Source organism: Carex rostrata, chromosome 33, assembly GCF_964058835.1.
Source record: "Carex rostrata chromosome 33, lpCarRost1.2, whole genome shotgun sequence".
Taxonomy (NCBI): Eukaryota; Viridiplantae; Streptophyta; class Magnoliopsida; order Poales; family Cyperaceae; genus Carex; species Carex rostrata.
Window position 1 is genome coordinate 1132924 of NC_135950.1, and position 19414 is coordinate 1152337.

Sequence of the window (19414 nt, forward strand, 5' to 3'; positions counted from 1 at the left end):
ATTTAAATGTATATCGACATTGAATCACTCAATGCCGGTAACAGAACTAATGTACTTGGAAGAATTGAAGATAAGACATGGTATCATGCTCATGCTAAACCCCTGGCCTGGTTTGTAGACTTTTTCTAGTGCACCGACTAACATAAGTTTATGGTAAGCTTATGTTAGTCGGTGCACTGGAAAAAGTCGACAAACATTAAATCTAGATTGTAGCATCTTAATCGTCCCGTCTAGGGCTGTACAAAAATTTGTGGTTTGTGATTCGATTTGAGTTCGATTCGAAAAAAGTTTGCAATTAATTTGATTCGAAATTAGTTCAAAATCTTATTCAAATCAAATTCAAACTGGATATAATTCGTTTGAAATTGATTCGCAAACTATTTAAGTTCAAATTTCAAATAATGCAACTAATAGATTCAATCATTAATCTTTAATAATGCAGGAAACGAACTTATATCAGAGCTTAAAATTGTTAATATAATGATAACTTATAATATAAAAATGTTTCAGCAGCACAACAAATTAACAATGAAATAAGTTTTATGTGACTAGGTCCATACCGTGATTTTAATCAATCCAGCAGTGTACAAGGCAAGAGAATCTTGAGCCGACTCATAATCCATCAGTGTGAATTATTCGTGAAAGGTAAAATGAAACTGTGTGAATTTTATTCCGCGCGAATAAAACTAATGCATAAACTACCGGTGTAACTAAAGCTGCCAAAAAATTGTAGTTCGTAATTCAATTGACTTCGATTCGAAATTAGTTTGTCCTTAAACAAATCAAATTAATTCGGTTTGAATCTTATTCAAACTCAAACTCAAACTAAAATTTGATTCGGTTAGATTCGTTTGCAGCCCTAGGACTCCCGTCTCACTTTTTACACCTTATTAACTTTTTACACCTTTTAATAAGAATTATCGGTCCGTTTTAATAACTCTAGTACTAACCGAAATCAGAAGAGATGTCAATTTTCCAAAGTTAGTCTGATATATCATATATGGATGTTGCGGATTTGACTCTGGTCAATATAGCAACCACGATCTATACAAAAATAAGAAGCGGCAATACTTGACTTGACTCTGGTCAATAAAGCTTGGCTGACAGATGGATTAGACTCAATTTTTTAAATTCATTATTTCATCTCAAATTGCTTTAACTTGAGATTAAAAAGTGAGCTTTAAGTTCATAATATCATTATTCAATGGTTGATCGATGTTACTAAATATAACAAAATGACTAATAGAAAATATTCAATATAATTATATATATATAAGTTTGGCTAATTTGCTATCGATAGCACTTCGACCTAAGTACTTACGGAGTCAAATTTTAGTATTTGATGTTCAAACAACAAATTCAAACCATTAGATGTTCAATCTATATTAAAATGTGCTTGGAGACCAAATTATACATTTTTTGAAATTTTTTTACTATTTATTAAGTTGGTTTGAAAACCGCTGTTTTTATTAAATTTCTGCAGCATTGAAAAACAACGGTTTTCAAACCAGCTTAATAAATAGTACAAAAATTCCAAAAAATGTAAAATTTGGTCTCCAAGCACATTTTAATATAGATTGAACAACTAACAATTTGGATTTGTTGTTTGAACATCAAATACTAAAATTTAACCCCGTAACCACTTAAGTCAAAGTGCTACCGGTAACAATTTAGCCATACTCTATATAAAATATGGACTTCTTAAATAAGACAACTTAAGAGAAAAAAAAACTCTCCTAATTAAGATAAACTATTAAAAACATCAAGATAAAATTTCTCAGAAAATAACTTTCAACAAATAAAATATTTTGAAAATATAGTACATCAGACATTATTAGCTTTTGTAACCCTGAGCGCGTGAAGCCTTTAATTGAAAAAGCAGTAGTTGCTTGTGGTAGAAGAAAAACACTATTCTAGATCAGGAACAAACCAAGTAGAAGGAAGCATGAAAGGACACCATAACTTTTCTGTTTTGCCATCCTCAATGTTATATCTATAAGGAATATTGTCTTCTGGATCTAGGAAATAAATGCAATTGCCTCTTTGTCCTGAAAAAGATTTAGAACTGATGGAGAATCCATTTGTGTCATCCAAGAATAGCATTTGGTCTCCAATATTACTTATCTTGACCCAACAAATAGGACAATTTATTCCATCAAATTCAAGTTTGTATATTCGAAAGATCGTTTTCTCAAAATCATTCCACTCAAATGATAAAGACACTCTCAAAATTTCTCCAGCGGACTCAACTAAGTAGATAGTGGGCAAACATGGTGGTATCTCATCTTCAGGAGGTGGTATCTTATGTAATTCCTTTTTTGTGGAAGCATCAAACACATGTGTAGAAATACCTCCATCGGATGAAAATAACATCCCTTTAAAATAACAGACAGAATCATAGATAGGTCCTTCCTTTGATACAATCCAATCATTGTTGTCTCGATCATAGAATGCCCATGAACCATTCTCCATTTTAATGTTTTGATCAATAACAATAACATTTCGATTGCGAGTTGGATTGGTACCGGTCCAAACTAGGTAAGGCCACAAAAAATACGAGGAAGGTAAGCGGATTTCTTCATTGGTGAGTGGATTGAATAGTAAATAAGAGTTGTGCTCTCTTATAAAAATACAACCATGACCTATTCCCATGATGTTTTTTCTATGGTAAGCTTGTTTTCTGAATATAGTACCAATTTCGCCAGAAAAAAGAGAATAGAAACTTGACCTATGAAGTGATTTTTGTATGGGACCATTGGCCCTTTCATCTTCGATGAGCCAGGGGAATTGCGGGGGACGGTCAGAGAGAGGTGCAGATGAGAACCATGGTTTGCAAACGACACGAAATTTAACAAAATCAGAGAGTTTGTAAAACTTCTTAGAGACGAGATTGATGAGTTCCTGAGGAAGATCGGACCAATTTCTTTCGTCACACATTATTTCTTCTCTCCAAGTAAATAATGGTTTACCAAAAATTCTATTACTTTTTTCTCCACTTAAAGGTACTAAAGAAAATAATGTTTGCTATTAATAATACCGGATTAATTATTTTTATGGCTAAAGAAAAAAAATGTACTAAAGATAGCGACGTGAATCTGCTATTTTTGTTGGAAATCTCGGATTAGCTGCTTATTTTTCTTAGTAATTGTTTATTTTTTGTTCTAAAATTATATGTGAAATCTAACAATACTCTTTATTTAACATTGCATTTTAATAACTTTAACTACGTACCAACAAAACAAAACGCATATATAAACTTCTATTTTAAATTCTTATTCTCAATTCACTTGCTCCTATATATTGTCAGTCAAAAAGTGTCAATCATATATATACCCTATTGTAATATCCTGTACAAATATAAATAATAACACAAAATCATGCACTTGATCCAAGAAAAAAAAAACTTGTAGTTCATGAAATTTTGGGATAAACTATTACTTGCCTCTCAATATTACACTCTTAATGTCAATCCTGTAGAAATGTACATTTTATTTTAAATTCTAGTTCTTAATTAATTTACTCTAATATCAACTAAAAAGTGCCATAAGCAAACGAACTATCACTTATATCTCAATCTGACACTGTAATGTAATTAATATCATGTAGAAATATAAATATTAACAGAAAATCATTCACTTAATCCAAAACACAAATACTTGAAGAAATTTTGTGATAAATTTGAGACGTCTGACAAGCAAGAAATGAAAGGGTGAAGGAGAAAGAGATAATTAAGGTAAAAAAAAAAGGGTATATTGCTGTCATTACGAACCCTTACCTGGTCACCAAATGAGAACTGTTGAAATAAACAAGGAAAAATCGATTGCATGAAGGATAAAACTTGAGCATATACTATATATATTTCAACAATTCAACTGACGTCTCTACATTAGCAATTCCAAAATTAATTGGATATATTTACTGAGGAGCTAAAAGAAAAATCTAAAGCTAAAGTTTAAAGAAAGAAATTATTGACAATTGTTCAATCTGCCTTTATTTCAATTCCAAAATTGGATATATTTCCAGAATTTAGCCTTCATTCATCTCAGGTTGGGTTCTAACTGATGATGCGGCTTTCCTGCAACTTGTCCAAGAAAAGAATGACGACACTGGTGTCATCAACATAGAGTGCCGTATCATAAAGCTGAACAAGTTCAACATGCCTCGTTTCTCCGTATTGTGTCTGTAATTTGTGTTCCAACACCCTACACAGTAGCCTCTTAGCTGCAGACTTTATAAAATAAATATTCATCAATAGGTTAGGTGATAAATGAGCTAAATATGGTTAAATAATTAAAATAATTACTTTGCTTAAATTGGACTTTGATAATCTGAAAGAATAAATAAAATAATTACTTCGCTTTTCATGAAATTAAGCAGGCTGTAGTTGGAAACCTAGCTCGGTTCATATCCAGATGGCGGCAAGCAGTGATAAGTATAACTGGACCAGAATTTTACCGGTGCAATACGAAAATTCCAACACAATACATAACATACCAGGATAGACAACTCAATTCTAACTCTAGTATATAAACTTATAAAGCCCATTAAAGCTTAACATTTCTTACCAATCTCAAGTCATATATATTAAAAGTAGTTCTTTTCTCTACTGGTATATACCCCGAAAGTACAGAAAACCAAAAACAATAAATTAAAAAAAAAAAAAATTAAGAGCGAGGAAGTAAGGACTGCTGGCACTTACATTGCGATTGTTCCAGAGGTCATTCACAATATTAGCAGCATCTTCATTGCTTATGTGATCCCAGAACCCGTGTGAGGCAAAAATGACAAATCTGTCGTTAGGACCAAGTGGGTATGTTTCAATCGTTGGTTCAGCCTTCAAAAAAGGCTGGACAATCAGGTCGGATTGTCTGTACTTATCAGGTAGCGGCGCCTTGTTGAATTCATTATGTTTCAGATACACATCTCCAATTGCCCTAGTCACCTGAATTTTTTTTTAATGATAAACGAGAACTTTTATAAAATCATGGTTGATGCTGGCCTGTATTTTTGTAAAAACATGCTTAATTGGGGTTTAGACTAAAGTGGTAAGAGTAACAATTTTTATTACAGGCTTTTGCCTTTTTTAGGAAGAGTGCAAAACAAAGCGCAGTCATGTTGAAATAGAAGATAGTTTGACAACCATCAACAGTGCCACTTTAAACCACAATCACAATTCAAGTACCACAATTGTGCAAAACAAACCAGTCCAGTAACCTACTAGTTGGATCCTGTACAAATACAAGCTATGCGAATCACTGGTACTGAACAATTGATTGCCTGTCAAGAGAAACGGGCTGTCAGTACTGACTTAGTTACACATCAGTCACTGGTCACAGAAAATTAACACTAGAAAAAGAGAAACTAAAAAAAAAATTCAATGAATATAAATATAGAAACTAATTACCTTTAGTAACCCTCTGAGACATAAAGATCCATTGTCACGTTTGAAGAGTCTAGTATGGGGAGGATGCTCCAGATGAACCTCCTTCCTTCTTTCTCTATCTCTAGTACTGTGATCAACTGACAGCGGAATCACCTCGATATTACCCCCAGTCGGCCATCTCGCCAGAACTGCACGAGAGTCACCAGCATTCGCAACATAGAGAACATTATTGTGCACGACCCCAACCAAACAACACGACCCCATTGCCGCCAGACATGGTTCTTGGTGCCAATTACATCTCACATGATCCAGGAATGTTTCCTCGGTTTTCTGATACGCCTCCTTAATTACTGTTTGATTCACGCCATCGTCAGAGTGATTTGCAATAGCATCTGCAGTTAAAAAGAAATGATAAATTAGCCCATGCATGTTAGCAAATTGAAAGATCAAGGTTTTTTTGTACTATTCTTTTTCCATTTCCTTTGAGAAAAGTGTTAAAGCTGCCAGAAAGAAACAGAAACAGAAACAGAAACAGAACAGAGTTCAAAGTCATATTTTAAGGATGTATACTGTCAAAATAAAAATTAAATTCTATCACATGTTTAATTATTCACCATTGCACAGCAGATCAAAGATAAAATAACCAATCAATCTTTTCAACATGGGCAACTTGTTTGTTCAAGAAACACAAGAAGTCAAAATGAACGTAACTGAGGTCTCACTAAGTAGAAGTAGAACAAATTAAATCAGATGTGGAGTTCTTGGGAAAGTGTTTTTGCTAATTACCTGACAACTTAACATTAAAGAAAACAGATTAGATGATCGATAATGATATTCCAAGAACCGTACATGGCTGCCAAGAATTTTGTTACAACAAATTAAATTGGACAAATTAAATACAAGATTCCAAGTTTCCAACAGAGGAGTAAACTGTAATTAAAGCAGAACAGAACCAAATTTTACTTGAAAAGCTAGCTAGCTACTCACCCTTGAAATTGTGAAAGAAATGCTCAAGGACGAACTGAGAGCACGCGTCTCCACGATGGCCGTCATAGACGCCGATGAACACCCCGCGGGGCCCATTAACCGAATTTGCCAGAAGCCCAGACACCAGCTGGCAGCGATCCCCGTTGGGTACGTTACCTTGCACTGCGGCCATTGAAAATTGGCCATACATGTGACGGGCCAGCGCCTTCTGCCAAGTGTAATAACGCTCGTCAGCGGTTCCATTAAAACTTACAATCGACGTCTCCAGGTTCGGTTTCAAGAAGCGATGGAGAAAACCTTGAAGCGACGGAGAAAGCCGAACCGTATCAAACGGAGAAAGCATTGTATGAACAAGCGACGGAGAAAGCCGAACGCCATGTGCGTGCAAATGGATAGGTGTTTATTGAGCAAGAATGAATCGGAGAGAAGAGAATAGGAGATGGTATGCAATGAGGTTTTTAGGTTCTTGCGTTGCGTGGGATTTTGGAAGTAGAAAAACAACTGATTTTAATTTTTTATGTCTTTGGGCTGGTCACTGGGAATCCGAGGTGGACAGATGGTAAATTTATCTAACGAAGAGAAGGAAAGGAGAGCGGGATTTGAAATGAGAATGGAGAGGGCGGTTCCTTCATTTAGGTGGGGTCCGCTGATCAGTGGGTAGTCGAGAGTTCAAGTGAGAGGTGGATTTGATATTTTCATCTGTCGTAGAAATAGAAAGAGAGAGATGGAGAGGGTAAGGCTGGGGTTGTGTGGCCGTTTGTGTGTCAGATAATATTATTCTTTAACAATTTCATTTCTTTATAAATAAACGTTTCAATTCCAATTGAACTTATGGTTGCGAGTCTTTAAAGTTTTTAGTCTCAGAAGAGAGTTGTTTTAATTCAAATTTACATCTTAATTTATCTTTAGATAAAAAAAAAATCAATTTGTCAAAAAAATTGTTTCCTAGATAGTTAAAAATCATATAAAAGTTCGGAATTTAACAGAATTATTAAAAATAATTGCTAGTTAGGAAAAAAAAAAAAACCTCTTTCATTCTGGCAAGTTTGATCTGATTCAAATGCTATAGTCCGATTGGACCCATAGACTTTTATTTTTATGCTATTATATTATGATTGAAGTGTAGGTTGGAATTTCATAAAACTAATATATAGTGGACAATCCATGATTTATTATGTAAAATTCATATAAATTGAAAGAATTCATTTAAAATTACATCTCAATTTCTTTATTATGTAAAATTCAAAAATTCATATAGATTCGCTCCTTTTGAGTTTCCTTATATTAAAATTCATGATTTATTATGTAAATTTTATCATGAATTTTATTTCATGATACACCACTATCTATTATTAGAGACTTTCAAGAAATTAATATAGTAAACTTTCATGAATTTTATGGTATTATTCTCGTCAAATTTTCAAGAAATTAGTATTAGTTAATTCCTTAGATCTCAAATTATTTGGGATCCAACAACAGTTAATTTTAAAATCCGCATATCTATACGACAAGCAGTAAGGTTTCACATGCATGAACATAACTGAATTTTAAAATTGTCTGCTACCAAAATTAATTTTGAACTAATTATATCGAATATTTTCTATTAGTCATTTTGTTATATTTAGTAACGTGGATCAAATTCAAACATTGAATTAATTAATATGCATAAAATTGAATAACTGTATTATGAACTTAAGCTCGCTTTTTAATCTCAAGTTAAAACAATATGTCATTGTCAGCCAAGCTTTATTGACCAGAGCCAAGTCAAGTATTATTATATTGCTTTTGATTTTTGCAGAACCTCTAATTGAATACAAAAGATTTGAAGTAAAACTAATTATTTTGAAGTATATCAATATTTGTTTAAAAACATGCAATTCTTATTAAAAAAATTATATAAATTGTATGTTTGCATGTATATGATTTTCAATAAATCTACAAAAAGTAAATCCAGAATTGTATGTAAATTGCATGCATATGCATTTTTTTGTTTAAAAATTAATTTTGTTTTTTTGTAAAGTTTATTTGTTTACAAAAAAAATGCATGTACATGCAAAATTAATTTTTTAAACAAATTGTATATACACCCAAAAAGTAAATCCAGAATTGTATATGTTTTTTTTTTTGTAAAGTTTATTTATTTTCAACAAAATTAATTTTTGTAAATAAAAAAAATGCATATACATGCAATTTACTTACAATTATGGGTTTACTTTTTTTAGATTTATTGAAAATCATATACATGCAATTTATTTACATGCATTTATTTTGGGATTATATACATTCAATTCTTATTAAAAAAAATTTATATAAATTGTATGTTTTGATTAATATTTTTTGGCAAATGTAGTATGCCTAGAGTTAGACGGTGGGGAGTACGAGCTGAGCCTGGAGAGGGTGCAGATGCTGTGGATCCGAGTGGAGCTGGCACGTCCTCGGTAGATCCGAGTGGAGCTGGCACGTCCTCGGTGGATCCGACTGGAGAGGGCCCATCGTCGTATGATGATACGACTGGCAGGGGTTTTGAGGATCCGACTGGAGCGGATCCGTCATCTCAGGCCGATTTTCCAGATGGTGTGCATGATCCTGACACATTTAGTCCTCTTCTATGGACCCATCATGTTAAGCACCGCGTCTCATTGGCATCTCTTGAGGTACGTGATTTTTATACTTAAAAAAAATGACATTCTGTTGAGTTACTAAAAAAATGGCACGATTTGAGTATGACAAATTGATAATAAATACAGGATGATGTCATGCTTACGGTGAGGCATGGCGAAGGATGATGTCATGCTTACCGCTATGAGAGGAGTTGGACACAGCTTGGCGTGCATGGCGAAGGATGCTTGGAGATATATAGGATGCCAGATGCTCGAGCACACTGCACCAATAGTGGAGACAGGCAGTTTTGAAGGCCGTTGTCACACCCCGCGGCCACGGGATGCGACAGTCCCCCGCCGTAAGCATACAACGCCGTGTATACTTACAAGGGTATTCAAATTTTACTCAACAATTCAACAGATAATAATATAAACTAAGTTTATATATACACAAATCAGAGTACACAGTCTGGTCAGAATATAATATAACATAAGTATCTCATCCGGATACCAACCATGAGGCCTACCCTAAAACTATACACTCAAAATATATCTAGGGTCATGAGATGGTAAGCTACTATGGCCTACTACTCGCGTGCCTCTCCGGAATCAGTCGCACCAGTACCTGTAAAATAACTGGGAGGGTGGGGGTGAGAATAAATTCTCAGTGCGAAATTTGCCACAGTTCAGATTATTGGACTTGCAATCAGACTCTATATTCAAAAATGAAACCCAAACAATAACAGTTCAAACAGATATATACAAACATAAATAACAGAATGCCAATGCTCGACAACAATTTGATCAACCTGAAACACAGTTTACGGAATTTCCAAGATGAATTTCAAACACAACATATATTTTGGCTTAACTCAATTCAATAGGGCTTGTAGCAATTACAGATGTTCTTTCGAGCTGAACCATTATCAAACCCACATCTGTAGGGTTACTGACACCTACAGATGGCCAACCGCTGGACCCTTTATCTGACACCCATCTGCAATCGCTTGGCTTAACAGTTTATTAAGGTCTGGTTCGAATCATATAAATAAAATCCTCTTTGGAATCATTCCAATAGTCGTAATATTCAATTGACCTTCCAAATGCATTAACACGTAGGAGAATGCCACCGAGCCATAGACGTTACACACTAGTCACCCACGATTTCCAAACACACATCTCATAACATAATCACCCTCCCTCGTCCCAACCGGTACTGGGAATATCGAGGGTCGTTCACCTAAGGCCATTTAGGATCCTGGGAATCCAAGCCAGCATACAGCCCGACTTGGCAAATTCATTGGATCCAAGTGCTTAACTTCGTAAATCCATTCACAAACATATTCAATCAAATCGTGGTGACTTTCAATCAAATCAGATCATAATAGATCGACACAACCTACAACCATACCAGCATGCAAATCACTCAAGTCACATCAATTCGAGTTTAATTTGATTTTAGCTATGCAAATGCTTTACACAATTCAATAATGCAATCAATGATATTCAACATGACAAAAAGAAAACACAGTTTAATTCCTGAAAATAAAGTATCAAACAAGTCCAAGAATCCTGCACCTTATTATGACGAGCGTACCACTTAGTTACGGATCAGGCGTCTCGAATTGCCTCGCTAATTCTTGCTCGACCGAGCCTACACCTATATTATACGTATACTTGGTTTAATTCGGGTTCAGTGGTCTATACGTTTACTTTAGTTTACCAATGGTTCATACAGTCCTAATTCAATTCTTTTCGGTTCCTTCTTTCTTATTAAAAATCTCATATAACGGTGCACAATTGCATCTAGGCCCTCTAGCCATATACCATTTCACTTTGGTAACAATCAATCACCGTTTCACTACTTTGGTTCTCGGATCAATTCAATTTACCAATTGGTTAAACCCTAATTTGGTCAAAACCTCAAATTAACCGTTAAACGTTCTAAAAATTCAAGATCAGGAAGCAACCCTACCGATTACAAGTCTAATTGGTTGGGTTAAACAAATCAAATCACAATTATGTCAACTTTCAGTTTTGGCACGAAACCCTAGAAATCAGAATTCACAAATCGGAAGAAATCGGGAAAAAGATTGATAAATAAACAAACAAGGAGTGTAGAGGAACTAGTCCTCGAGCAATTCGAACACAAATCTCGAGTTTAAAACAAAAATATGAGAAATCGAGAAAATTCGAGGTTTAGAAAGAGAAAAGGAGAGAAAAGAATACCGAATCAGGGAGTTGGGAGAGATTCACGGGCGCTTACTCGGTTCCAGTTTCGATTTCTCGTAACAATCGGGGGTTTGAGCTAGACGGGAAACTCTCTCGCTCTTTTTCTTCTCTCTTGGCAGAAATTTCACTTAAAATGATAAAGGAATGAAGTGGGAGAGAGAGAGAGAGCAGGAATTATGCAAATATGCCCTTGGAATCACCCAGTGCGGATCACTCACCCGCACTGGATTTCAGTGCGGACGCACTCGGCAGTTTGTAGGTCCTTCCAGCACTTTCCAGTGCAAAAATCGGTGTCGGTGCGGGTCCTCCACCCGCAGTGCGGGTCACTTCACCCGCACTCAGCACTTAGTCAGTTTCCAGCATGAATTTTAACACAGAAATCACCCACAGTGCGGGTGGCTTCACCCGCAGTCAGAACTTAGTAGATTTTTGGAATGAATTTTAACACGGAAATAACCCGCAGTCAGAACTTAGTAGATTTTTGGAATGAATTTTAACACGGAAATCACCCGCAGTGCGGGTGGCTTCACTCGCAGTCAGAACTTAGTAGATTTTTGGAATGAATTTTAACACAGAAATCACCCGCAGTGCGGGTCACTTCACCCGCACTCAGAACTTAGTAGATTTTTGGCAGAATTTCAGAAAAAGTCCGAGCGTAATGCGGACGCACTGACGCGCAGTGCGGGTGGCCTCACCCGCACTCAATACTTAGCCAATTTCAGTTCAACACAGAAAATCATGAGTGCGGCCGCACCCACCCGCAGTGCGGGTGGCCTCACCCGCACTCACAGAAATTTCAAAAGCAATTTAAGGAAAACAGAAGTCAGTGCGGGTCAGTCACCCGCAGTCACCACCAGTGCTGACGCAGTGAGCCTGTAAAGTCTCAAATTCTCGAAATTTCGACGTGGTTTCGATTCACACTTAACTTACTTAATTAGAGGAACCTAAATTAAGGTTTTAACTTCCATTTTGTTAGCACAATTAACTTGATTATTGCTTTTAATTCATTTGAATTTAATTGTAAAAATTTCGTAACGTAACAGCCGCCTCGTTGGCATGCTGCGCGATGCTGGGGAGAACATCAATTGGCGGGAGATAAAGTCTGCACCGCGAAATCCAGATTATCAACGAGTCCCTGTCTACGGCGATGAGATGCCGCAAGCTCCTGTAGGTAATTACAAGTTAATATTAAAAGTACGACACACACAATATTCTTATTTTCGTTGAATTGTTCGTTCTAACTCAGTTAACTTCCAATTATGCAGGTGATGACTCAGGTTGGGCGTTCCACGACTGGGTGTTGAATACCCAAGGATGGGATGCTTATAAAAATAAATACGGAGTTGCAGTAGAGCTTGGCACGGTCAGTCGCCAATTATACCATTATTTGTTGCAGAGTTCTTTGTATGTAGCAAAACTAACATTATTTTAATCTAGGATGGAGCACCTCGTTGGAATGCCGATCCCATATTTAGCATAAATGAGCTGGACCCGGCAGATACAGATGCAGAGGCGTATGGCTCCCACAGACCACGATATGGAGTGGAGATGGAGCATGACTTTGAGGCTGGTGGGAGTTCATCTCAGACTGCAGATGGCTTTGTCTCTGCATTATTTGGCGCACCGCCTCCTTCCACGTATCCTGCAAGTTGGGAGCAAGATCAATGGGAGCTGCGTACACAGCCCGCCAATGCAGAGTCAGCTGTTGGATTTGATCCATGGGCAGCCATGACAGGTACGCAGCACATGTATACGGGGGACGAGGATGAGGATATGGGAGACGATGAGGAGGATTTGGGAGAGGATGTATTACGAGATGTGAGTCCGCAGAGGCGCGTGCAGCCGCACAGGCATGGCAAGGGCATAGCGGCTCCTAGGTTGTCTCTATCCGGAAGGAGACGAAGATGATCATTGTAGAGTTTTTGTTTATTGTGATATATTTCTGACTGTAGTATTTTGACTATGGGACTGCTGTATTATGTTGACATTACGGTTTTTTACTTTATGTTCATGTTGGTATTATGTTGTTTGCACTTTACATTTCTTTATTATAACACAGTTTAACAATACAATTAAAGTTCAACAATACAATTAAAGTTCAACAATATAATTAAAAGCTTAACAGTATACTTCAAGTAATTACATTCAAACTAAAAAATTATATTCAAGTAATTACAATTTCTTCACTATTTGCGACCCACACTCCTAGCAGACCGCCTGTGACAGGGGCGGTTTGCTAGGGTCCTGACCGCCTGGGCCACGGGCAGTCCACTAGGGATGTCTATTTATTCATTTTTTCTCTCTCTCTTCTCACTCCAATATCAGTCAACCTCCCACCTTAAAGGCAGAGAGAAGGGAGAAAGCGCTCAAGGCGATTTCGGGCGATTTTCTGGGCGACTACAGCTACAGGTAATTTAAATATTTTTTTAATTATTTTGTAAATATTTTTTGTAATTATTTTTTAAATATTTCTTTTAATTATTTTTAAAATATTTATGTCAATTATTTTTTAAATATTTTCTAATTATTTTCTAATTAGTCGTTGATTACTGTACAGTTAGTATTTAATTACGCACATAATTAGCCTTCCTAATCAATTGCTGTCACTTGAAACCCTAGTTATAATGGCACCCAAAGTTGGAAAAAATAGAGGAAAAACTGAAACCGAACGCGAAGCAAAAAGAGCACTCATTAATAATTTTTGGACGGCTGAAGCCTACACGATGAGGAATTTGGAAAGATTATTTTCACCCAAAAATAATGAAGAATTTCTGAGCACTCTTGATCCATCAATTAGAAAAATGCTGATGGAAGGCTGGGTGGACAGGGTCCCTCCACCTGGATGGGGACAGTGCTGCTTATGTGAGCTGAAGGGAGATATGGTGGATATGTTCTTCTGTTATAAATGTGGCAAAGCTGTTCATCCTAATTGCATGGACCCGCATGCAGATCTGCTGAATGACGCTCGTCTCACTACGTGGGAGTGTCCTGCGTGCGTCCGTCGGGCTGAGGAAAAAAAGGGAGCAAGCTCCTCATCTCGTAAGGCTTAGACCCCAATTGTATGTTGTTGTAGTATTTTATGTTTTAACTGTAACGGTTTGTATAATTGCTATTTGAACTGGTTGTTGCTATATGAATTTTATGTTACCTTATTCTATGGTTGTCAAATTACCCATTAAGATGTGCGGTCCAGATTAATCTGTTTTTCTTCACAAAATTCTTCAAATCAAAATACTAAGATCTATATTAAAAAATAAAAAAAAAAACCATGGGGCGCCCTGGGGGCTGGCGCCTCACTTGCTTATGGGGCGCCCTAGGGCCTGGCGCCTCACTGGGTATTTTGGGCCGCCCTGGGCCCAGGCGGTCAGGGCATTTTTAAAAAAAAAATTGGGAGCAGGAGCATTTTTAAAATTTTGATTTGTTTTAGAGATATTAATAAAAATGGCCTCAAGAATTGGGAACATATAAGCAGGGGAAATTTCATCTATACCCCTACAAATTTTGGAAATTTAGTATTTCTTCCTTGAAAATATAAAATGTAAGTAAAACCACCATCGATCATCGTCCCGAAATAGATTGTTATTTCCTAAAAAGTAATAATTATGCTTTCTATTTTAGGCGGCGCCTTTGAGCAGATTGGGTCTTTCAGATCACTGTGTAGTTTGTGATCTTTCAAATCACTTTTTGTGCAAGATTGGAGGTGAACAGATGGTAAATATTGAACCCGTATCCTCTCAGGTATTGCACAATTATTGCAGAGGATGACTTACTTAACGGTTTGAGATTAAATCTCAACCGGCTTGGGATTCGGGTCACTGTAGGGGGCCCCATTTTTGGGCTTTGAGATTCGTGCCAAGTTAAAAAGTACGGTTCAGATCTAGTAATTGTAAAAGATTCCCTTATCAGGTATTGGAGAGGATATATTTTCGTAAATATTGGGGGTTTAAACATTCCTCGGAAATGAAAAAGAGGTTCTTCAATTTATTGAGGCTTAAAGTATCCGGGTTGATGCAAACGGAGGGAATTATAAATTTTCCGCTCAATGGAATAGCGAAGAGAGCGGGATTTGAAATGAGAATGGAGAGGGCTGTTTCTGGCCAGTGGGTAGACGAGAGGAGTTCAAGTGGGAGGTGGATTTGATATTTTCATCTGTCGTAGAAATAAAAGGAGAGAGATGGAGAGGGTAAGGCTGGGGTTGTGTGGCCGTTTGTGTGTCAGACAATTTTATTTTTATAACAATTTCATTTCTTTATAAATAAAAGTTTCAATTTCAGTTGAACTTACGGTTTTGAGTCTTTGAAGTTTTCTATTTTAGGAACGATTTATTTTAATTCAAATTTGCATTTCAATATATCTTTAGATTGTTGAATTTTTTTTGTTTATAGTTAGTTAAAAATTGTTCAAAAGTTCGGAATATAACATAATTATTAAAAATAAGTGCAAGTTATGGGAGACAAATTGAGGGACTCAGAGGATTATATTGCAGACGGATCAGATTTATATATTTGTGTCCGAAAATTAGATACAGATATTCGTACGGATATGATTTTAATTTAATTATTGTATTCAAATTATAAGTATATATCATATAGTTTAATATATATTATGAAAAAAATTATGTTATTCACTATAATTATAAAACGGATATCTGATTTATTTCCGTTAATATTTAATCTATATTTGTATTTGTTTAATATCATATCCGTAAAAAATAAAAATAAATATGAGTAGTTTTATTACTATTTGATCCGTTTCCATGCTACAAGTCATGGACTGTATTGGCTTATCAGGAAAAGTCACATTGATGATATACTAGTCTATACATGTACCAGTATTGTATGATTACAAAAGATAAAAAATATAATACAACAAAAGCTACAGACCCACCAAGCTGCCCTCAGTTGTGTAACAAAGACTCAAAAACATATAATTGTGCACAGAAAGGCATCGATTGAAATTACAAGCTAGTTAATTAAATTACAACTAATAGTCAGATAAAGAAATGCACATACAAGTCATAATATATTTACAAGTTAATTATATTACAACGTAGTCAACACTCTTGTTCAAGATAATATCTCAAGAATTAACATATTTTTGTCCGATGAAAAAGGGTCTCTAAGAGTCAATGCTCTCTTTAATTTCAAGATTATTAATTGGTCTTGGATTTTGCAAGATCTTTTTAATTGTTTTCTTTGCTCTACAATAAAGCATCGAAAAAAAAGAAAAATAGAAAACGCTGAACAATAAAAACTGGTTATATACAAGCCAGTACATACCATTCCACGATCCATACATACTTGAAACTGCATAAGACATTTCTTAACTTCAACAAGTAAGAGCCACCTCTGACGCCTTGCTATTACGCCTCTTCCCTCTGGCCCCTTGTCCTGCCCCCGTTCTCCATTAACTTTTGGTCTATTCAGCTCAGCTGAATTAGCTGACATAACCAATGAGTCCGGATATCATGTTAATTTATTTTACAATTTTTGTTTAAATTTTCATTATTAAATTACGGAAAATATTTAGTTAACAAAATGACCCACGTCTCCAATACACCAATATGTCCAGATCCAGGATGGTTTCAAACCACATTCCATTGTACGTACATGATGGCAATGATACGGCCTTGGTTATGTTGAGCATTATTTTAGTTGAAGTGACCCTATTATGTTGAGCATCTAGATCTACCATATCAGGGGTGGAACCAGACTTTTAAACTGTGGAGATTAAACGTGAATGGAAGAATCAATCATATATAATTTTCATACTAGCTAAGAATGAGAATCAATTTTATGTATTTGTGATATTTTACTATAAATTATATGAAAAATCATATATAAATACAAAAAATAAAGATCAATTTACCCTATTTATTAAACCTACATCCGCTTCTATACCAAATCGATCAGCAGATTCAATTTCTTACGGAAAATTATTTAAGGTAATGCGGAAATAAATTATAAAATTGTATTGTATGATACATAAATGACAAGCTCTATAAATATTTATTTTTTATTGATTAATATGATCGCTTGGCAATCAGATAAACTTATCTATGGAATTTTATAATCTTTGAAAAAAATAATGATTTTGTATCCATCTAAAAGTATAGTAAAAAAAAAATAGTCTTCAAGTATATTTAAATATAGAAAACATGTTGAGCAGTTCAGATTGACTTCTTAATAAAATAAAAAACAATGAGATATTTTTACCCTGCTCAGTACTCAATAAAATATGGACTTCTTAAATAATACAACTTAAGAAAAAAAAAACTCTGCTAATTAAGATAAACTAAAAAAAAAACATAAAAAAAAATTCTCAGAAAATGACTTTCAACGAATAAAGTAATTTGAAAATACAGTACATCAGACATTATTAGCTTTTGCAACCCTGAGTGCGTGAAGCCTTTAATTGAAAAAACAACAGTGGCTTATGGTAGAAGAAAGACACTATTCTAGATCAGGAACAAACCAAGTAGAAGGAAGAACAAAAGGACACCATAATTTTTCTGTTTTGCCATCCTCAATGTTATATCTATAAGCAATATTGTCTTCTGGATCTAGGAAATAGATGCAATTGCCTCTTTGTCCTGGAAAAGATTTAGAACTGATGGAGAATCCATTCGTAGAATCCAAGAATAGCATTTGGTCTCCAATATTACTTATCTTGACCCAACAAATAGGACAATTTATTCCATCAAATTCAAGTTTGTATATTCGAAAGATCGTTTTCTCAAAATTATTCCACTCGAATGTTAAAGACACTCTCAAAATTTCTCCAGCAGACTCAACTAAGTAGATAGCGGGCAAACATGGTGGTATCTCATCTTCAGGAGGTGGTATCTTATATAATTTCTTTTTTGTGGAAGTATCAAACACATGTGTAGAAATACCTCCATCGGATGAAAATAACATCCCTTTAAAATAACAGACAGAATCATAGATAGGTCCTTCCTTTGATACAATCCAATCATTGTTGTCTCGATCATAGAATGCCCATGAACCATTCTCCATTTTAGTGTTCTGCTCAATAACAATAACATTTCGATTGCGAGTTGGATTGGTACCGGTCCAAACTAGGTAAGGCGACGAAAAATACAAGGAAGGTAAGCGGATTTCTTCATTGGTGAGTGGATTGAATAATAAATAAGAGTTGTGCTCTCTTATAAAAATACAACCATGACCTATTCCCATGGTGTTTTTTCTATGGTAAGCTTGTTTTTTTGCTATAGTATCAATTTCGCCAGAAAAAAAAGAATAGAAGCTTGACCCATAAATTGACTTTTTTAAGGGACCGTTGGCTCTTTCATCTTCGATGAGCCAGGGGAATTGCGGGGGACGGTCAGAGAGAGGTGCAGATGAGAACCATGGTTTGCAAACAACACGAAATTTAACAAAATCAGAGAGTTTGTAAAGCTTCTTAGAGACGAGATTGATGAGTTCCTCAGGAAGATCGGACCAATTTCTTTCGTCATACATTATTTCTTCTCTCCAAGTAAATAAGGGTTTACCAAAAATTATGTTACTTTTTTCTCTACTTAAAGGTATTAAAGGTACTAAAGAAAATAATGTTTGCTATTAATAATGCCGAATTAATTGTTTTTATGGCTAAAGAAAAAAAATGTACTAACGATAGCGACGTGAATCTGCTATTTTGGTTGTAAATCTCGGATTAGCTTCTTCTTTTTCTTAGTAATTACTTATTTATTTTTCTAAAATTATATGTGGAATCTAGCAATACTCTTTATTTAACATTGCATTTTAATAACTTTAACTACGTACCAACAAAACAAAACGTATATATAAACTTCTATGTTAAATTCTTATTCTCAATTCACTTGCTCCTATATATTGTCAGTCAAAAAGTGTCAATCATATATATACTCTATTGTAATATCCTGTACAAATATAAATATTAACACAAAATCATGCACTTGATCCAAGAAAACCAAAAAAAACAAAAAAACTTATAGTTCATGAAATTTTGGGATAAACTATTACTTGCCTCTCAATATACACTCTTAATGTAAATCCTGTAGAAATGTACATTTTATTTAAAATTCTAGTTCTCAATTAATTTACTCTAATATCAACTAAAAAGTGCCATAAGCAAACGAACTATTACTTATATCTCAATCTGACACTGTAATGTAATTAATATCATGTAGAAATATAAATATTAACAGAAAATCATTCACTTGATCCAAAAC

The 19414-nt window shown here is 35.0% G+C and overlaps 2 protein-coding genes and 1 long non-coding RNA gene across 3 annotated transcripts; all 3 read right to left on the minus strand.

Moving 5' to 3' along the window:
* Nucleotides 1-1908: 1908 nt before the first annotated feature.
* On the minus strand, nt 1909-2937 carry LOC144548323 (putative F-box protein At3g25750). Its single transcript, XM_078296996.1, has one exon. It carries the CDS (start codon nt 2935-2937, stop codon nt 1909-1911), a length of 1029 nt encoding a protein of 342 aa, XP_078153122.1.
* Nucleotides 2938-4163: 1226 nt separating this feature from the next.
* On the minus strand, nt 4164-5643 carry LOC144548265 (uncharacterized). The gene is made up of 3 exons (XR_013509318.1): nt 5405-5643; nt 4700-4942; nt 4164-4228 (listed from the first exon to the last, which is right to left on the minus strand). It is a non-coding gene; the product is annotated as an uncharacterized LOC144548265 (long non-coding RNA).
* A 12011-nt stretch (nt 5644-17654) lies between these two features.
* LOC144548324 (putative F-box protein At3g25750) lies at nt 17655-18683 on the minus strand. The gene has a single exon (XM_078296997.1). The coding sequence runs from the start codon at nt 18681-18683 to the stop codon at nt 17655-17657; it is 1029 nt and encodes a 342-aa protein (XP_078153123.1).
* Between the last annotated feature and the right edge of the window lie 731 nt (nt 18684-19414).